The sequence below is a fragment of the Muscardinus avellanarius genome, assembly GCF_963383645.1.
Source record: "Muscardinus avellanarius genome assembly, chromosome: 11".
In the NCBI taxonomy this organism is placed as follows: domain Eukaryota; kingdom Metazoa; phylum Chordata; class Mammalia; order Rodentia; family Gliridae; genus Muscardinus; species Muscardinus avellanarius.
In genome coordinates, this window is record NC_137797.1 from 70542248 (window position 1) to 70558155 (window position 15908).

Sequence of the window (15908 nt, forward strand, 5' to 3'; positions counted from 1 at the left end):
GTTCAAAGCCAACCACAGCAACTTGGTGAGGCTCTCAGAAACTTAGTGAGACCCTGTTTCCAAATGAAGTATAAAATAGGTCTAAGAGTATAGCCCAGAGGTAGAAAAGACCCTGGGTTCCACCCCTAGTACCAAGGGTGGGGGGGTGTTACTGTTAGTGCTAGGAAGGAATTGAAAGATCAAGTGATACATAACAACAGGTGGGAAGAGTGTACATCACATTCTACTCAACTTTAGCTGCCTTTACTAGCTCAATTCCCTCATCACCATTGTGGTAACAGAAGCTACATATTCAGCACCTACTTTCTAGTCAGGCAGGGTATATAAAGTGCTAAGCACAGGGCTTGTTACATTTTAAGTACTCAATAATTGATGACACCCAGAGATCTAAACTTCTTAAGAAAATTTAGGAAAGGCAGGAAACTTAATGGAACAGAAGTTAACCAGGCAGAAAAAAGAGAACAACATGCAAGAGTGAACATTTTAGAGAAAGGCAGCACGTACAAAAGCATGGAAATGAAAAAGTACAGAGCATGCAGGAAATGCAAGTCATCAGCGCAGCCCAAGAGAAAAAATGTTGAAGAAAAGCAGGTTTTAGTCCATAAAGGAAATGCTTAGATTTTATCCTGTGAGTGGAGAAAGACAGTGGAAACCTTTGAAGACGTAAAATGCACATTTAGGTGTGAGCTTCAGAATGATCACTCCACAAGAGGGTAGGAAAAGATGGGTTAGAGGAAGAAAAGCCTGGGCAGGCAGGTGAGTTAGAGACTGTGACAAGACCCTAAGCAGGACCCAAGGGCTAGAGCTCAGCACTATTGTAATCTCAGTACTTGGGAGACTGAGACAAGAGGACAGTGGGTTCAAGACCAGGCTTAGCAATTTAGCAAAACCTTCAGTTTACTTAGTGAGACCATGTTTCAAAATTAAATTTCAAAAATTTAAAAATAAGCCAGGCATGGTGGCATATGCTCACAATACCACCATTTGGGAGGCTGAAACAGGAGGATCATGGTTCGAGGCCAGCCTCAGCCTCAGAGACCCTTAGTAAGGCCCTTTGCAACTCAGTGAGACCCTATTTCTTTTTTCTTTTTCTTTCTTTTTTTTTTTTTTTTTTTTTGCGGGTCTGGGGATGGAATCCAGAGGCATTTGACCTCTGAGCTACACCCCCAGCCCTATTTTTTATTATTTATTTTGAAACAGGGTCTCACTGAGTTGTAGAGGGCCTCACTAAGTAGCTGAGGCTGTCTGCGAACCGCGATCCTCTGGTCTCAGCCTCCCAAATGCTGGGATTACAAGCATGCGCCACAACGCCCGGCTAAGACCCTGTTTCAAAATAAAGAATAAAAAATAGGGCTATGAGAGGGAACTCAGAGGTAGAATGCCCCTTGGTTCCATCCCCAGTACCGTAAAAGAAAAAAAAAAATTTTTTTTCAGTAGGGAAGAAACAATCTTGTTTATTAACTTCACTGTATATTCAGAAAGGATTAAAAAACACACATTTCCTGTACACAAAACTGTACCAAAAGAATTCCTTACAAAATAACTTTCTTCACCAATAGTCTTGGACTTACACAAAGACATGTACACTGACTTACATTAGCCTCAATTAATACACAACTTAAATGTTTTGCAACAATTTTCTACCAAAGACTTATTGCATTAATATGAGTGTATGTTTTCTTTAACCCTTTTAAAATAGCAATAAAAAATTACAAAATAATGTAGAGTTAAGGCTGAGACTATATAATCTAGTATTAATAAAGTCAGAAAACAATACTTATAAAAATTGAAGCTGCTGCACATTTTATTTATATACAGGATGTCTTTGAAATATGAAATGCTATCTATAACAAGTTTATCAATTTAACATTATTCTGTATATCTTAACATTTGAATCATAGGTACCTGTGCTTTTTCTATTTTTTACCCTGAATTCTTCATTGAGTTTCCTCACATATTTACAATTAAATATCTAATCTCTAGAACCTTCCTTACACAAAAACAAAACATCTTTGTTAAAAAAATTCACACAAAAGTAATAAAAGGGTTGTTTTCAAGAAATAGTTCTAACATATTTTTAAAAAATTAAAAATTAAAAACGGCTGAGTCAAGCATGGTGCCACATGCTTGTAATCCCAGTAGTTGGGAGGCTGAGACAGGAGGATCAAGGTTCACGGACAGCCTCAGCTACTTAATGAGGCCCTTTCAACTCAATGAGATCCTGTTTCAAAATAAAGAATAAAAAATAGGGCTGGGGGTATAGCTTTGAGGTAGAATACCCCTGGGTTCCATCCCCTGTAACCACAAAAAAGAGAAAGAAAGAAAGAAAGAAAGAAAGAAAGAAAGAAAGAAAGAAAGAAAGAAAGAAAGAAAGAAATGAATGAAAGGCAGGAGGGAGGGAGGGAGGGAGGGAGGGAGGGAGGGAGGAAGGAAGGAAGGAAGGAAGGAAGGAAGGAAATAGTCTACATAGTCTAGACTCAGGGAGAAAATGCCAGCTCATGACAGCAAGTAGATTCTCATGCAAGATTGTGGTAAGTTTTTTTCTCTTTTCAAATGTAAGAAACTGGAACAAATTTATGGACTGAGCAGAAAGGGCTGAGAGCCCAGTTTAACTGAGATGCTGAAGATGAGAAAAAGAGAAAGAAAAAAAAATGCATGAATATTTCAATCAATGAAGTCAGGTCCAGAGGAGGAGGAGGAAAGTGAGGGCACAGCCAGAGGCTGCACCTCAGGACAGACGGGAGACTTCTTCCTCTGAGAACTGATACAAAGGGAATAGGGGTGGGAACTGATCTAGATAAGTTTGTAGGTATTGGGGAAGGAGCTGAGGAAGTCAGCCTTTCCTTAAAAGGCAGTGAGAATGAAAGGTAGTAGCACAGACTTGCTTCTTTGCTTCACAGTTCTCTTTAAGAAACTGATGAAAACTGTAGGCCCAGCTCCCAAAAGACATAAAAATTCACTCAAAATTCTTCAGGCATGCTGGGTGCGATGTCCCACTGCAATGCCAATATTTGAGAGACTGAGACAGGAGGATAACAGGTTCAAGTTTAGTTTCAGCAACTCGGGTCCTCAGCAACTTGGTAAGACCCTACTTCAAAATAAAAACTGAACTAAGGCCGGGCGTGGTGGCGCACGCTTGTAATCCCCGCGCTTGGGAGGCGGAGACAGGAGGATCGCGCAGGTTCGAAGCCAGCCGCGCGCGCTGGCTTAGGAGACCCTGTTTCCAAAAAAGAAAAATGTAAAAATAGGTCTGGGAGTGTAGCCCGGAGGTAGAAGGGCTTTCAGGAACCCCAGTACCACCAAAAAAAAAAAAAAAAAAAAAAAAAAAAACTGAACTAGGGCTGGGAGTGTAACTCAGGAACGCCCCTGGGTTCAATTCCCAGTAACTACCCCTCACACACACACACACAAAAAAAAAAAACTACAGGCAATTTCAGAGTTTCGGGTCCAAATAAGCCACACTATGTATTTGAGGACTCTAGCAACTGTGACACTGAAATTCCAAAGAAATGGCCTTTCAGGCCAGGAATGGTAGCACACACCAAGATATTAAAAACAGCCAAGTCACTGAGCACCCACTTACTGTAAGAAGCAATAAAAATTAACATGTGTCGCGTGTTCCCTACATGCCTTACTATACTCAGCTTTCCTATTACCTCATTTTAAACCTCTTTATAACTCTAATGAGGATGTCAGTCCTTTTGTAAGGCCTGAAGAAATTAAACCAGGGAATGGGTAAGTAGTACAACCAAGACTTGGACCCAGGCCCAACAGACGCCAAAATGTGCTTCTCAAATGATTTTACAATCGCACCTCAGGCCAAAATCAAGTCTCCAAAAGAAAGACTTGATTTTTTTTCACCTCAAATCAAACTGAAGTGAGCAAAAACTTACTGCACTTCTAAAACATTATAAATAGCACAATCCAGTGTGTTATTTAAAAGAAGTTTAAGATATAAACGACAGCAAGGTATGGTGGCACATGCCTGCAATCCCAGTACTTGGGAGACTGAGATGGGAGAATCACATGTTCCAAGACAGCCTCAGCAATTTAGCAAGACTGTTTCTAAATAAGTTTGCTTTGCCAGGCATGGTAGTGCAGGCTTATAATCCCAGCATTTGGGAGGTTGAGATAGGAGGATCACAGTTCATTAGACAGCCTCAGCTACTTACTGGGGCCCTTTGCAACTCAGTGAGATCTGTTTCAAAATAAAGAATAAAAAGTAGGGCTGTGGGGGTAGCTCAGAGGTAGAATGCCCCTAGATTCCAACTCCTGTACCACCAAAAAGAAAAAAGAAGAAAAGAAAAAGAAAAAACACCTATACTCCTGCTTTCCTTAATACTCAGCATGGGGTATTACAACTGCTTAGATGTAACTTTGTGATATAGGTGTGACTTACGACTAAGCTACATATTTGGGGCAAGTGGCCCTTTTCTTACTATAGGTAAAGCAATAGGGATTTAATGGTTTGTGGTGGCTTAAGTCTACTTGCCCACTTGTGAGACTGAAAACTTTATCCAGCTAACATATATTTTTTCTTCTTCAACTCTACTTCTCTCCCACTCCTAAAGAGAATCTACTGCAACTCCCAAGAAGCAGCCTTCTCTTGTGCTACCACCTTCAAAGGAGACCTTTGCCATGCCTTAAGGACCACAGAAGCAGGACATGGTGGTGCATGCCTGTAATCCCCATACTTGGGAGGATGAGACAGAAGGATAAGGGGTTATGGTTAGGTTAAGGTAAGGTAAGGTAAGGATAGGTAAGACTATCCTCAACTAGTCTATTGTATGTTGATAGTTGTTGACTATACTCAACAACATAGGGAGACCTTGTTTCAAATAAACAGGTATGTTACTGGGGATTAAAGCCAGGGACTTTCTACATCTGATCTATACTTCCCACCATTTTTGTTTTTGATTTTTTGGTACTGGGGTTTGAATCCAGAGTCATTCTACCTCCAAGTTACACTTCCAGTCCGATTTTATTTTTTATTTGGAAACAGAGTCTCACCAAGTTGCTGAGAGCCTCATAAAATTGCTGAGGCTAGTTTCAAATCTGTGATCCTCCTTTCTCAGCCTCCCAAGTACTAGAATTACATACATGAGGCACCACACCCAGCTATCTGGGGGTTTGTTTGGTTTTTAGTACTGAAGATTGAACCCAGAGGCATTCTACACCCAAGCTACATCCCCTGCCTGATTTTGAAATTTGGAAACAAGGTCTCACTAAGTTACTGAGAACAACACCTCATTAAGTTGCTGAAGGAGGCTTTGAACCTGTAATTCTATCGTGTCAGCCTTCCAAGTACTGAGATTACAAACTTGTACCACCATGGAACCCAGGATTTTTCTACCTTCAAGCTACACCCCTACCCCTATTTTTTATTCTTTTATTTTGAAATAGTGTCTCACTGAGTTGCAAAGGACCTCAGTAGTAGTTGAGGCTGTCTGGGAATCCAGACTCTCCCATCTCAGCCTCCCAAATGCAGGGATTACAAGCATGCGCCACCACACCTGGCTGTTTTGTGGGGGGTTTTTTGGTAGTACTAGGGATGAATCCCAGGTATTCTACCTCTGAGCAGCACCCCCAGCCCTATTTTTTAAAATTATTTATTTTGAAACAGAGGTCTCACTGAGTTGCAAAGGGCCTCATTAAGTAGCTGAGGCTGTCCGCGAACCCAGGTCCTCCTGTCTCAGCCTCCCAAATCCTGGGATTACAAGTGTGCACCACCATGGCCGGCTTCCCAGTTTATTTTTTGTTTTGAAATGGGGCCTCACTAAATTGCTGATAGTCTGAGTTGCTGAGACTGTTCTCAAACCTGCGATCTTCCTGTCTCAGCCTCCAAAGTACTGGGATAATAAATGTGTGCCACTACATCAGGCTCATTTTGTTGTTGTTTTCTTTCAGGATATCACTAAGTTGCTGAGGCTAAGCCTTGAATCTGTGAATCTCCTGTCTCAGCCTCCCAAGTACTAAGGTATGTGCCACCATGCCTTGGCTTCAAAATAACCTTTTTTTTTTTTTTTTTTAAAGAGCTAGGGAAAGCCAAGCATGGTGGCACATGCTTGTAATCTCAGTACTTGGGAGGCTGAGATAGTTGGATCGCAGGTTCATGGCCAGCTCAGCTACTTAGTGAGGCTCTCCACAAGTTAGTGAGACCCTCTTTCAAAATAAAGACTAAAAAAATATAGGGCTGGGGGACATCACTCAGAAGTAGAATGCCCCTGGGCTCAATCCCTCGTACCAAAAAAAAAAAAAAAAAAAGGTGGGAGCTAGGACCTGGGATGCTGAGACAGGAAGATCACAGTTCGCAGGCAGCCTCAGCTACTTAATGAGGCCCTCTGTGACTTAGTAAGACCTTGTTTGAAAATAAAGAATAAAAATATAGGGCTGGGGGTGTGGCTCGGAGGTAGAATGCCCCTGGGTTCCATCCCCAGTACACACACACACACACACACACGCACGCACACACACAAAAAAAAGGCTAGTGGTATAGAATGCCCTGGTTCCATATGTAGTACCAAAAAAAAAAAAAAAGAGAGATACATGATACAACAGGTAGAGAAAGGGGGAAAGGGAGGATGTGACTGTTTGTTGTTTGTGCACAGAGAAGTGTTCAAACAAGAAAAGGGAGGATCCCTTCTGGTAAGGGTTATTTTATCTTAAATACCTTTGCACTGTGACACTGAAAGACTTGCGCTCCTTTCAACATACCACAGAAGTATGGAACTAACATCCTTCCTTCCTCCCTCTCCACTTATGACTGAACTGCTCAAGCTAAACCAGAGCCTTCTCTACTAACCATACAATCCAATCTTATATTTATAGTTCTGTGCTGTTTCTTTTTCACAACTACAGAGCTGATAGCTTCCTCTTTTCTTAGAAGGCAGCCTCTACATCACTCTATCGTGGTCTTGTGTGCTGTTCTGTTGATATTTTTAAGTGATTTCCCTTCCAGGCTCAGCTCCCTGAAAGCTGGTACAGTAACCTCTGCATCCCTTATACAGAGTAAGCACAAAATACATGTCAGCTGAACTGCATGCAGGCTGGATGGGTTTGAAAGAGATTTCAGGTAGACAGACTATTTCAAATTATGATATACAACTCCATGGTAGTGTTTCCTTGGAGTTAAAACAAAAATAGTTATACTTTGTGCAATAACAACTCAGATTTTTTTTTTTGGGGGGGGTACTGGTGATTGAACTCAGAGGCATTCTACCTCTAAGCTATGCCCCCAAGCCTGCTTTTATCTCTTTACTTGGAAACATGGTCTCACTAGGCTTCTGAGAACCTCAATTCTTTCCCAAGGCTGGCTCTGAATCTTGATCCTCCTGTTTCAGCCTCCCAAGTACCAGGATTACAAGGGTGTGCCACCACACCCAACTTCAACTGAGATATTTAAATCATTCAGATGACATAATTACACAGCTGCTTTAGGCATGGCATTTATTAGATGTGTAACTTTATTTTTTTATTTTTTATTTTTGCAGGTTTGGGGATGGAACCAGGGGCATTTGACCTCCGAGCTACACTCCCTGCCCTATCTTTATTCTTTACTTCGAAAGAGGGTCTCACTAAGTAGCTGAGACTGTCCTCGAACCGCGATCCTACGGTCTCAGCCTCCTGAATACTGGGATTACAAGCGTGCGCCACCACACCCAACTTAGATGTGCAACTTTAGACAAAACAACTTTTCTGATTCCATGTTTTCCTTCTGATAAACCAAAGAGGTCTAGTACACCCTTTCTACCTTATCATTAGTCAACCTAATCCTTACCCTACCAAATTCTAAATTTTGGCAAAGTTCAAATGACAAAATAGAAGAAAATCATTTCTAAATATAATATTGGTCAGTTTTAAACAATTTTTTTTTTTTTTGGTGGTACTGGGGATGGAACCCAGGGGCCTTCTACCTCCAGGCTACACTCCCAGACCTATTATATATTTTATTTGGAAGCAGGGTCTCTTAAGCCAGCAGAGGTTGGCTTCGAACCTGCGCGATCCTCCTGTCTCAGCCTCCCAAGCGCGGGGATTACAAGCGTGCGCCACCACAACAAACAATTTTTACCACTTGTACTACTTTGTGTACACACTTGACTAGACCTTATGAAGTTCAAACTGAGCTTATTGTTAAATACTAATGATAATATAATAATATATGTAGCTGGGCTTGGTGGCGCATGCTTGTAATTCCAGCATTTGGGAGGCCGAAACAAGAGGATCATGGTTTGCGGACAACCTCAACTATTTAGTGAGATCCTTTGCAACTCAGTAAGACCCTGTTTCAAAATAAAGAATAAAAAATAGGGCTGGGAATGTAGCTCAGAAGCAGAATGCCCCAAGGTTCCATCCCCAGTACCGCAAAAAATAAAAAATAATATATGTATATCATGAAAAATTTCGGTCATGTGAATATGTATAGAAACCTACTACCTATTCAACTCATCTATCAAAAAAATTAGCTGGGCGTGGTGGCGCAGGCTTGTAATCCCCGCGCTTGAGGGGTGGAGAGAGGAGGATCACACAGGTTCGGAGCCAGCAATGCTGGCTTAAGAGACCCTGTTTCCAAACAAACATAAAATAGGTCTGGGAGTGCACTCCAGAGGTAGAAGGTTTCCCAGAACCCCAGTACCACCAAAAAAATGACTAGCTGGATATGGTGGTCCATGCCTATAATTCCAGTATTTGGGAGGCTGAGACAGGAGGATAGAATGTTCAAAGCCAGACTCAGCAACTTAGTGAGTCTCTCAGCAACTTACCAAAACTCTGTTTCCAAATAATAGGTCTGGGGGTATAGCCTGGAAGTAGAAGCCCCTAGGTTCCATCCCCACTACCACAAAAAAACCATCGTGACTATGTATAAATTCAATTTCTAAATGACTTTCCAGACAGTTTCAGGCTGTTCTTTTTGGTGCATACGCAGAGGTTTTAACCTAGTCCACGGTGACCTGCCTGAAGCACCAGACACATCACAAGGCTCTGCAACACACTCTGCGGCAAACAGCCCAAAGGAGGCACAAACCTGCATTTTAGCAGAGCTAGCTGATCTACGACCAAAGCCTACAAATGAAAACACAGACAAGCACAAAGAACATCCTTTCAGTAGATGGCTCAGACTGTCCCTATAATCAGGAACCAACTACAGCCTGGACCTTAAAAAACAAGAAAAATTTAGAAATGAATGCACCAATGCCAGGCATGAGGTTACAAGCATCGTGTTGTCTTTTTAATAAAATATTTTTGTCACAGTAAGAATTATAGAGAAAATGCAAAACAAAGGTTTGTTCAAAATATTCTACAGATGTCACAAATAACCCCACAGATTTGGGGAAGCTACTGGATTTCTGTTAACTTCACTGGAATGCCTAATAGTGTCTACCTACCTCTCGAGTCAACAATCTGGACCTCAGGCAATAAAGACAAAACAGGCATTGCAGGCCCAAGGTTTTTCAACTGTATTTTTTTCCAAAGCTAAAAAAGTAAAATTGAGGATAAAGCAGTATAAAATCCTAGTAAGTCATGTGCCAACCAAAACAGTGCCACACAGAAAAACAAATCGTGCACTTGTCCTTAAAATGTTTAAGCCTTGGCATCCAGTTTGTAGGAGTTTCACACTTTTCTGAAGGAGAGAAAGGTGAGCTAATCAGTATGGGTCCTAGAAATAGCTCCTCAGAATGCTTCTAGAGATGTCTAGAAATACCCAGAGATGTAAACAATAATCAGCTGGAAGCAGATACATACCACAAATAAAGAGCTCCCAGGATTTCCCTTTCCATGTGAAAGCAATCAACTCCTATTTTTAATCTCCCTTTGATGCAAACACCCAGCCAAACTTCTTTCTAGCTAATCAAAGCTAGCAGACTTGGTACTATAAAATAAATGTTTTTAAAAACTGTCAGTTTTAATGATGCTAGAAGATATTTTTAAAGGCAGAATGGACAGTAATACAAGAAAAAATTTGAGGGGGGAAAAAACTAAAGAAATTTACTTTTTTTGTGTGGTACTGGGGATTGAACCCAGGACCATTCTACCTCCAACCTACACCCCCAGCCCTATTTTATTTTTATTTTTTATTGTGGTACCGGGGATAGAACCCAAGGGCATTCTACCTCCAAACTACATCTCAGCCCTACTTTTTAGTCTTTATTTTGAAACAGGGTCTCACTAAGTCGTGGAGGTCCTCTCTAAGTAGCTGAGCCTGGCCCCAAACCTATTATCCTCCATTCTCAGTCTCTCCGGTACTGGGATTACAAGTGGTGCCACCAAACCCAGCTCCAGAAATTTAGATTTTTAACAAACTAATGCTCAGCCATTCAGATCTACTGCAACTGGTCCAACTTGTGAATTTAAACCAAAAGTATTGCTATTTCTATCTTTCTGAACACTTCCCAACTGGTTAATTGAAAAATATGTTGGTAATTAAGTGCACGTAAAAGCAGCACCTCCCTATATACTGGGAAGGCCTAAAAAAGAGTTATTAAAAATAATTATTTCCTTCAATGCCTGAACAGATTTATAACATTCAAAACTACTTCAGGTTTTTCTTTGTAAAGAACACGGGGGGGGGGGGGCTTAATAGCTTGATAAGTATGTGAAAAGTCAGGACTCTCCTGGAACCTATCACATTCTTCCTTACCAATCACAACAGTTTTTAATCCACTAAAAAATACTTGAGAAGAGGGCCTTTGGCAAGAAACTCAAGTCTATGCAACTCTGGAGACACCACCAAAGTACTGACACCAAGCTTAGAGAAAATGCTGCTTTTGTCTCGGAGGCGGCCTGTGATAAAAACAGGAACTTTACAGAGAACTGATCACTACTGCACAGAAGCCTGATCACATGCCCACAACGGGGCACTGTGTTCCTCTCATTGTTGTTCAAGGGACTTCTCTAATACAGTGGCTTGATTTATTCTATTCTTTAAATTCTCAAAATAAATCCAACCTCCCCTGTACCAACCCACTGTCAAAAGAAAGAGGGTGGGGGCCGGGATTTGCATTACCCGGTAGCCACCTCTCCCTCCCTTTTCAAAGACTCCAAATGGTGATCGGATGCGAAAAATTCAGCCGAAATGCAGGCACCAGGAAAAAGCCCTGACGACAAAGGTGATCTAAAAGCGGCACGACGCTGTCTCCGTGGGCTGGTGCCGCTGCTCCCAAGCGCCCAGCACCCTCAATGGCTCCCCCACGCCTATCTCGGTCCTGTCACTGGGGAGGCACCTCGCATTGTTAGAGGCGGCGGGGACGCCGCGGCGGCTTTCCCATGTGTCTTTCCCTTTTTAAGAGGGAAGGGGTCGATCAGGCGTGGGGCCCTCCGGGGAAAGGCAGCGGAGGGGAGAACGGTGTCAGCCACGCTCCTGGGGCCGCCCCCTCGCGAGACCCCGGCGCAGCTTTGTCTCGGTTTGGGGGCAGGGAACCGGGGCGGCCCGGCCCGGGCCGACCTCTCCCCGAGCCGAGTCCGGCCGCCTCCGAGGGAAGACAATGACGGCACGGGAAGCCCTCGGAGGGGGCAGAGCGGGAGGCCCGCGGGGCCCGGCCGCTTCCCCGCGCCGCCCCGCAGGCCCCGCGCCCGCGCCCGCGGCTCCTACCCTCCGAGAGCTCCAGCTCCAGCTCCGCCAGCTGCGCCCGCACTTCAGGAGGCAGCGCTGCCACCGCGGCCGGCGACGGCTCCAGGCCTCGCTCCGCCATCCCGGCGCCGCCAGCCACACTCCGGAAGACGAGAAAGGGGGCCGAAGGAGGGACCGACTGACGCGAGCCCACACCCCAGCTACAGAATCCGGCTCCGGCCGCCGAGCGCCGCCAGCGCCGCCGCCGCCGCCGCCGCCATTAGCGAGGGTCACGTGGCCGAGGCCCCGCCCCCAGTCGGGCGCCCCGCCCCCGGCCAGGACGCCCCGCCCCGCCGCGCACTGGGGCTGAGGACGCGCGGGCTCACGGCGCCCCCTGCTGGATCCCCGGGGAGACCGCCTTCATGGTTCCCCAGCGGGGCTGGCGAGGTGGACGTAAAGTTGATCACTGTGTGGGCGTGTACCTTTTAGGAACTCACAAGCAAGAAGTTTTCAGAAGTCAAGGTCTTTCTTTTTCCAGTCCTCATCACTTAGTAGTACATGCGTCTGTCTAGTCCTCACTCCATTTCCCCTAATGTCACTAATGTCACCTACCTATCTATAAAGACCTGCTACTCATAGCGAACTCTGTGTGTGTGTGTGTGTGTGTGTGTGTGTGTGTGTGTGTGTGTGTGTGTGTGTGTGTGTGGTACAGGGGACATAACACAGGAGCCTTCTATCTCCGAGATATACCTCAACCTATTCTTTTTTGTCAGTACTGGGGATAGAACTCAGGGGCCTTGTACCTCCGAGCTACACCCAGCATTATTTTTTAGATCCTGTTTTCTAGCCTTATTTTTTAGATCCTCCGATCTCCACCTCCCAAATGCTGGGATTACAAGCATGCGCCACCACGCCTAGCCAAGATACATTTTTTTAAAATTTGAAAATAGGGTCACACTAAGCTACTGAGTGCCTCACTAAATTGCTGAGGCTGGCTTCGAACTTGCGATCCTCCTGTCTCAGCCTCCAAAGAACTGGAATTACCCCCCCCATGCCATTCTTGCATGGGGTTGTAACTGTCTTCTGTATTTCTATCTATTTTTATTTTTATTTTTTTAGTGGTACTGAGGTTCCTGGAAACCCTTCTACCTCCGACCTACACTCCCAGACCTATTTTTTATATATTTTTTATTTGGAAACAGGGTCTCTTAAGCCAGCAAGGCTGGCTTCGAACCAGTGCGATCCTTCTGTCTCCGCCTCCCAAGCGTGGGGATTACAAGCGTGCTTGCTCATCAGTTCCTTTCCCCATGGTCAGCAGACCTCGCCTGAAGGTGCTAGTTTGATTAAAGAGGCCTTTAATAACTTGGCTGGTGTGTGCCTCCTCCGGTGACCCCCAACTCAATTTCAATGTTATATCCGGTGCCAAAATCCTCCGAACCCAAGAGGACTTTTTTTCTCTTTCTCTTTTTTTTTTTTTTTAACTCCTCCCTGAGCCCCCATGACTCCCCTCGGGAGCCCTCCTCTTTACTCCCAGGAACCTGGACTCTCCAACCCTTAATTGGAACAACCTCTTCCGCTTTCAAACAGGGTAAGTTCCTTCCCTTCCTCTGGTCTGCAGGTTCCAGCTTCTTGCCTCCTCTTGGGACTTGGGTCCTCCTTTTCTGCAGGTCCACTGGGATCTAAAATCCAAGTGTTGGTGACCCATAGTCCTCCAATCCACTGGGACCTCCAGTCCACTGGACCCATTCAGCCCTTAGACCCTAGTGATGACTGGGCTCTTCGGGTTGAGGCCACCCCCCAGACGACCAGGTCATCCTCCAGTCTTGAGAAGAGAGTAGAAACACTCTCTCATCCATGACCTCTGTTTCTGGACGTTGATTGAGATAATCGGGGACACCTGTTTCCTGTTCTTCATTCTTACCTGCAGACCAGACATGGGAAGCCAGAATTCCAAAGTAATGGGTCACTGCGGCCCAAAATTGGAACTCTGGATTTTAATACCCTGACCAGGATCAGCAACTTTTTAAAGCAGCCTCCTTTATGTTCAGGCTTTTTTTTTTTTTTTTCTTTTTCCCTGCATTCCTGTCCCTCCGACCACTTTTCCCACCAGCTGCCATTTTGTGATGGCACGTAGTCTCTACCTGGTGATGTCACAATGTCACCGTCTTCGTCGCCCCATTGTGGCGGCGGGTAGTCACCAGCGTGTGACCTTGCTGGGTTACATGTGCTACTTTCTGAGGACCCTGACCCCTAGGATCTCTCCTCACCGCCGTGACCACCAACCTACCCTAGGATGGCCTCTCACTCTAACCCACTCCCCCCATCCTCCCTTAAGGGACCAACCCTTGCCTCCTCCTTGCCTTCCCCTGTAAGTTACCATACCTGCTCCAAGGACCCACCTTCTCTCTTGGCCCCACTCCGTGAGGTGATCACAGAAGGCGTAGTCCATGTCCATGTCCCTTTCTCCCTCCCAGACCGTCCTGAAATTGAAATAAAACTAGGTTCTTTTTCTGCCGATCCACCCGGTTTTGTTAAAAAATTCCAATACATTGTGCAAGTGTACGATCTCACATGACAGGTTCTTCATGTCATTTTAAACTCTACCTTAACACTGGATGAATGGGATCATATTGTAAAGGCCACCCGAGAATAGGCTGACCAGGTTCTTTTTTTTTTTTTTTCCCCCAGTGGTACTGGAGGTGGAACCCAGGGTCTTTTCTACCTCCAGGCTATACTCCCAGACCTATTTAAAACTTTATTTGGAAACAGGGTTTCACTAAGTTACTGAGAGCCTCACTCTGTAACTGAGGCTGGCTTCAAACCTGTGCAATCCTCCTGTCTCAGCCTCCCAAGCACTGGGATTACAAGCATGCACCATGCTTGTAATCCCAGTCGACCAGGCTCATTTAACTACCTTTAACTACCTACAGGAGCAGCTGCGGTACCTTCTGAGGATCCCCACTGGGAGTATCAGCCAGCCCCAAATGATGAGGGTTAAGAAATTAAAATGAGAGACCATATGATACTATGCTGTGTGTGTGTGTGTGTGTGTGTGTGTGTGTGTGTGTGTGTGTGTATGTGGGTCTGAGGATGGAACCCAGGGGCATTCGACCTCCGAGTTACACCCCTTGCCCTATTTTTTATTCTTTATTTTGAAACAGGGTCTAAGTGGCAGGGGGCATCACTAAGTTGCTGAGGCTGTCCACACACTGCAATCCTCTGGTATCAGCCTCCCAAATGCTGGGATTACAAGCATGTGCCAACATGCCCAGCTGATACTATGCCTTCTTGATGGCATGCTGGCTGGTTCCCATAATGCGGTTAATTATGATAAACTTAAGGAAATCACTCAAGGTCCAGATGAAAACCCAGCTGTTTTTCTTAATTGGCTTCAGGAGGCTTTTACGCTCTATACCCGCTTAGATCCATCTACTGAGGCAGGATATGTGGTGTCAGCAAGCCATTTCATTGGGGAATCGGCCCCTATATTCATAAAATTAAGAAAGGCTGAGGACGGCCCTCAGACTCCTACCCAAGATTTGATGAACATTGCATTTAAAGTCTTTAATTCCCGAGAGGATCAGGCTGAAATGGAGCATACACTCCGACTTCACCAAGAGGCAGATCCCTGATAGCTGCCCTGCGGCCAGCAGTGGTGACTCAGCCCTCTGGAGCGCTACCTAGGGGTGGAGGACAGCAACGACAACTACCTCCAGGAGCCTGCCTCAAGTGCATCAAGGCTACACCCACCAATCAGACCATGCTAGGCATACAAACAGAAGGGCCACTGGAACAGTGCCCTTGGAAAAGCAGTGAGCCTCAGGTGCCTCAACACAGGGGCATGACCTTTCCAGACCAGGTCCTGCTGCTAGCCCTACAGTGACCAATGTTCTATGCTCGGACATCAGTCCTCAGTTTGGACTCCCTAATTCCTACAGTTTGATAACATTCCATATTGACCACAGTCATCAGGGAAAAGAGAAAAATGAATTGGATTCTTTTTTTGTTTTGTTTTTATTTTATTTTTTTAATTTTTTATTGGTGCACTATATTCATACATCATATTGGGATAAAAATAACTTTTGTAGACATAAATGCACACATCACCCAGTTAGCCCCTACCCAATCCCCACCCTGTTCCCTCCCCATCCCTCCTTCCCATGCTTGGCTTAGTGGTTGACATCTAGTATTATAGCAATTTATCCAAAATTAACAATGATAATCTCACATAACAGTTTCATTGTCTGATACCAAGCTTTTGATGACTTAAGATAACATTTCAATATTTCTTTTTGCTTTCTTTCTTACCAGAAAATACTTTTTTCTTTTTTTTTAGGTGAAACTATCATACATTTATTTATTT

General features: G+C 44.4%; 1 protein-coding gene across 2 annotated transcripts in view; it reads right to left on the reverse strand.

Annotated features, from left to right (window-relative positions):
• Positions 1-11855, reverse strand: part of DIP2B (disco interacting protein 2 homolog B) — a gene marked incomplete at both ends in the record, with an annotated part of 282346 nt that extends 270491 nt beyond the window's left edge. The window contains one exon of one of the 2 annotated variants that reach the window (XM_080705172.1): positions 11588-11855. In XM_080705172.1, the coding sequence (XP_080561298.1) occupies positions 11588-11687 (100 nt within the window). The remainder of the gene's footprint in view (positions 1-11587) is intronic. The other variant, XM_080705171.1, reaches the window with a different exon arrangement.
• Positions 11856-15908: the final 4053 nt, after the last annotated feature.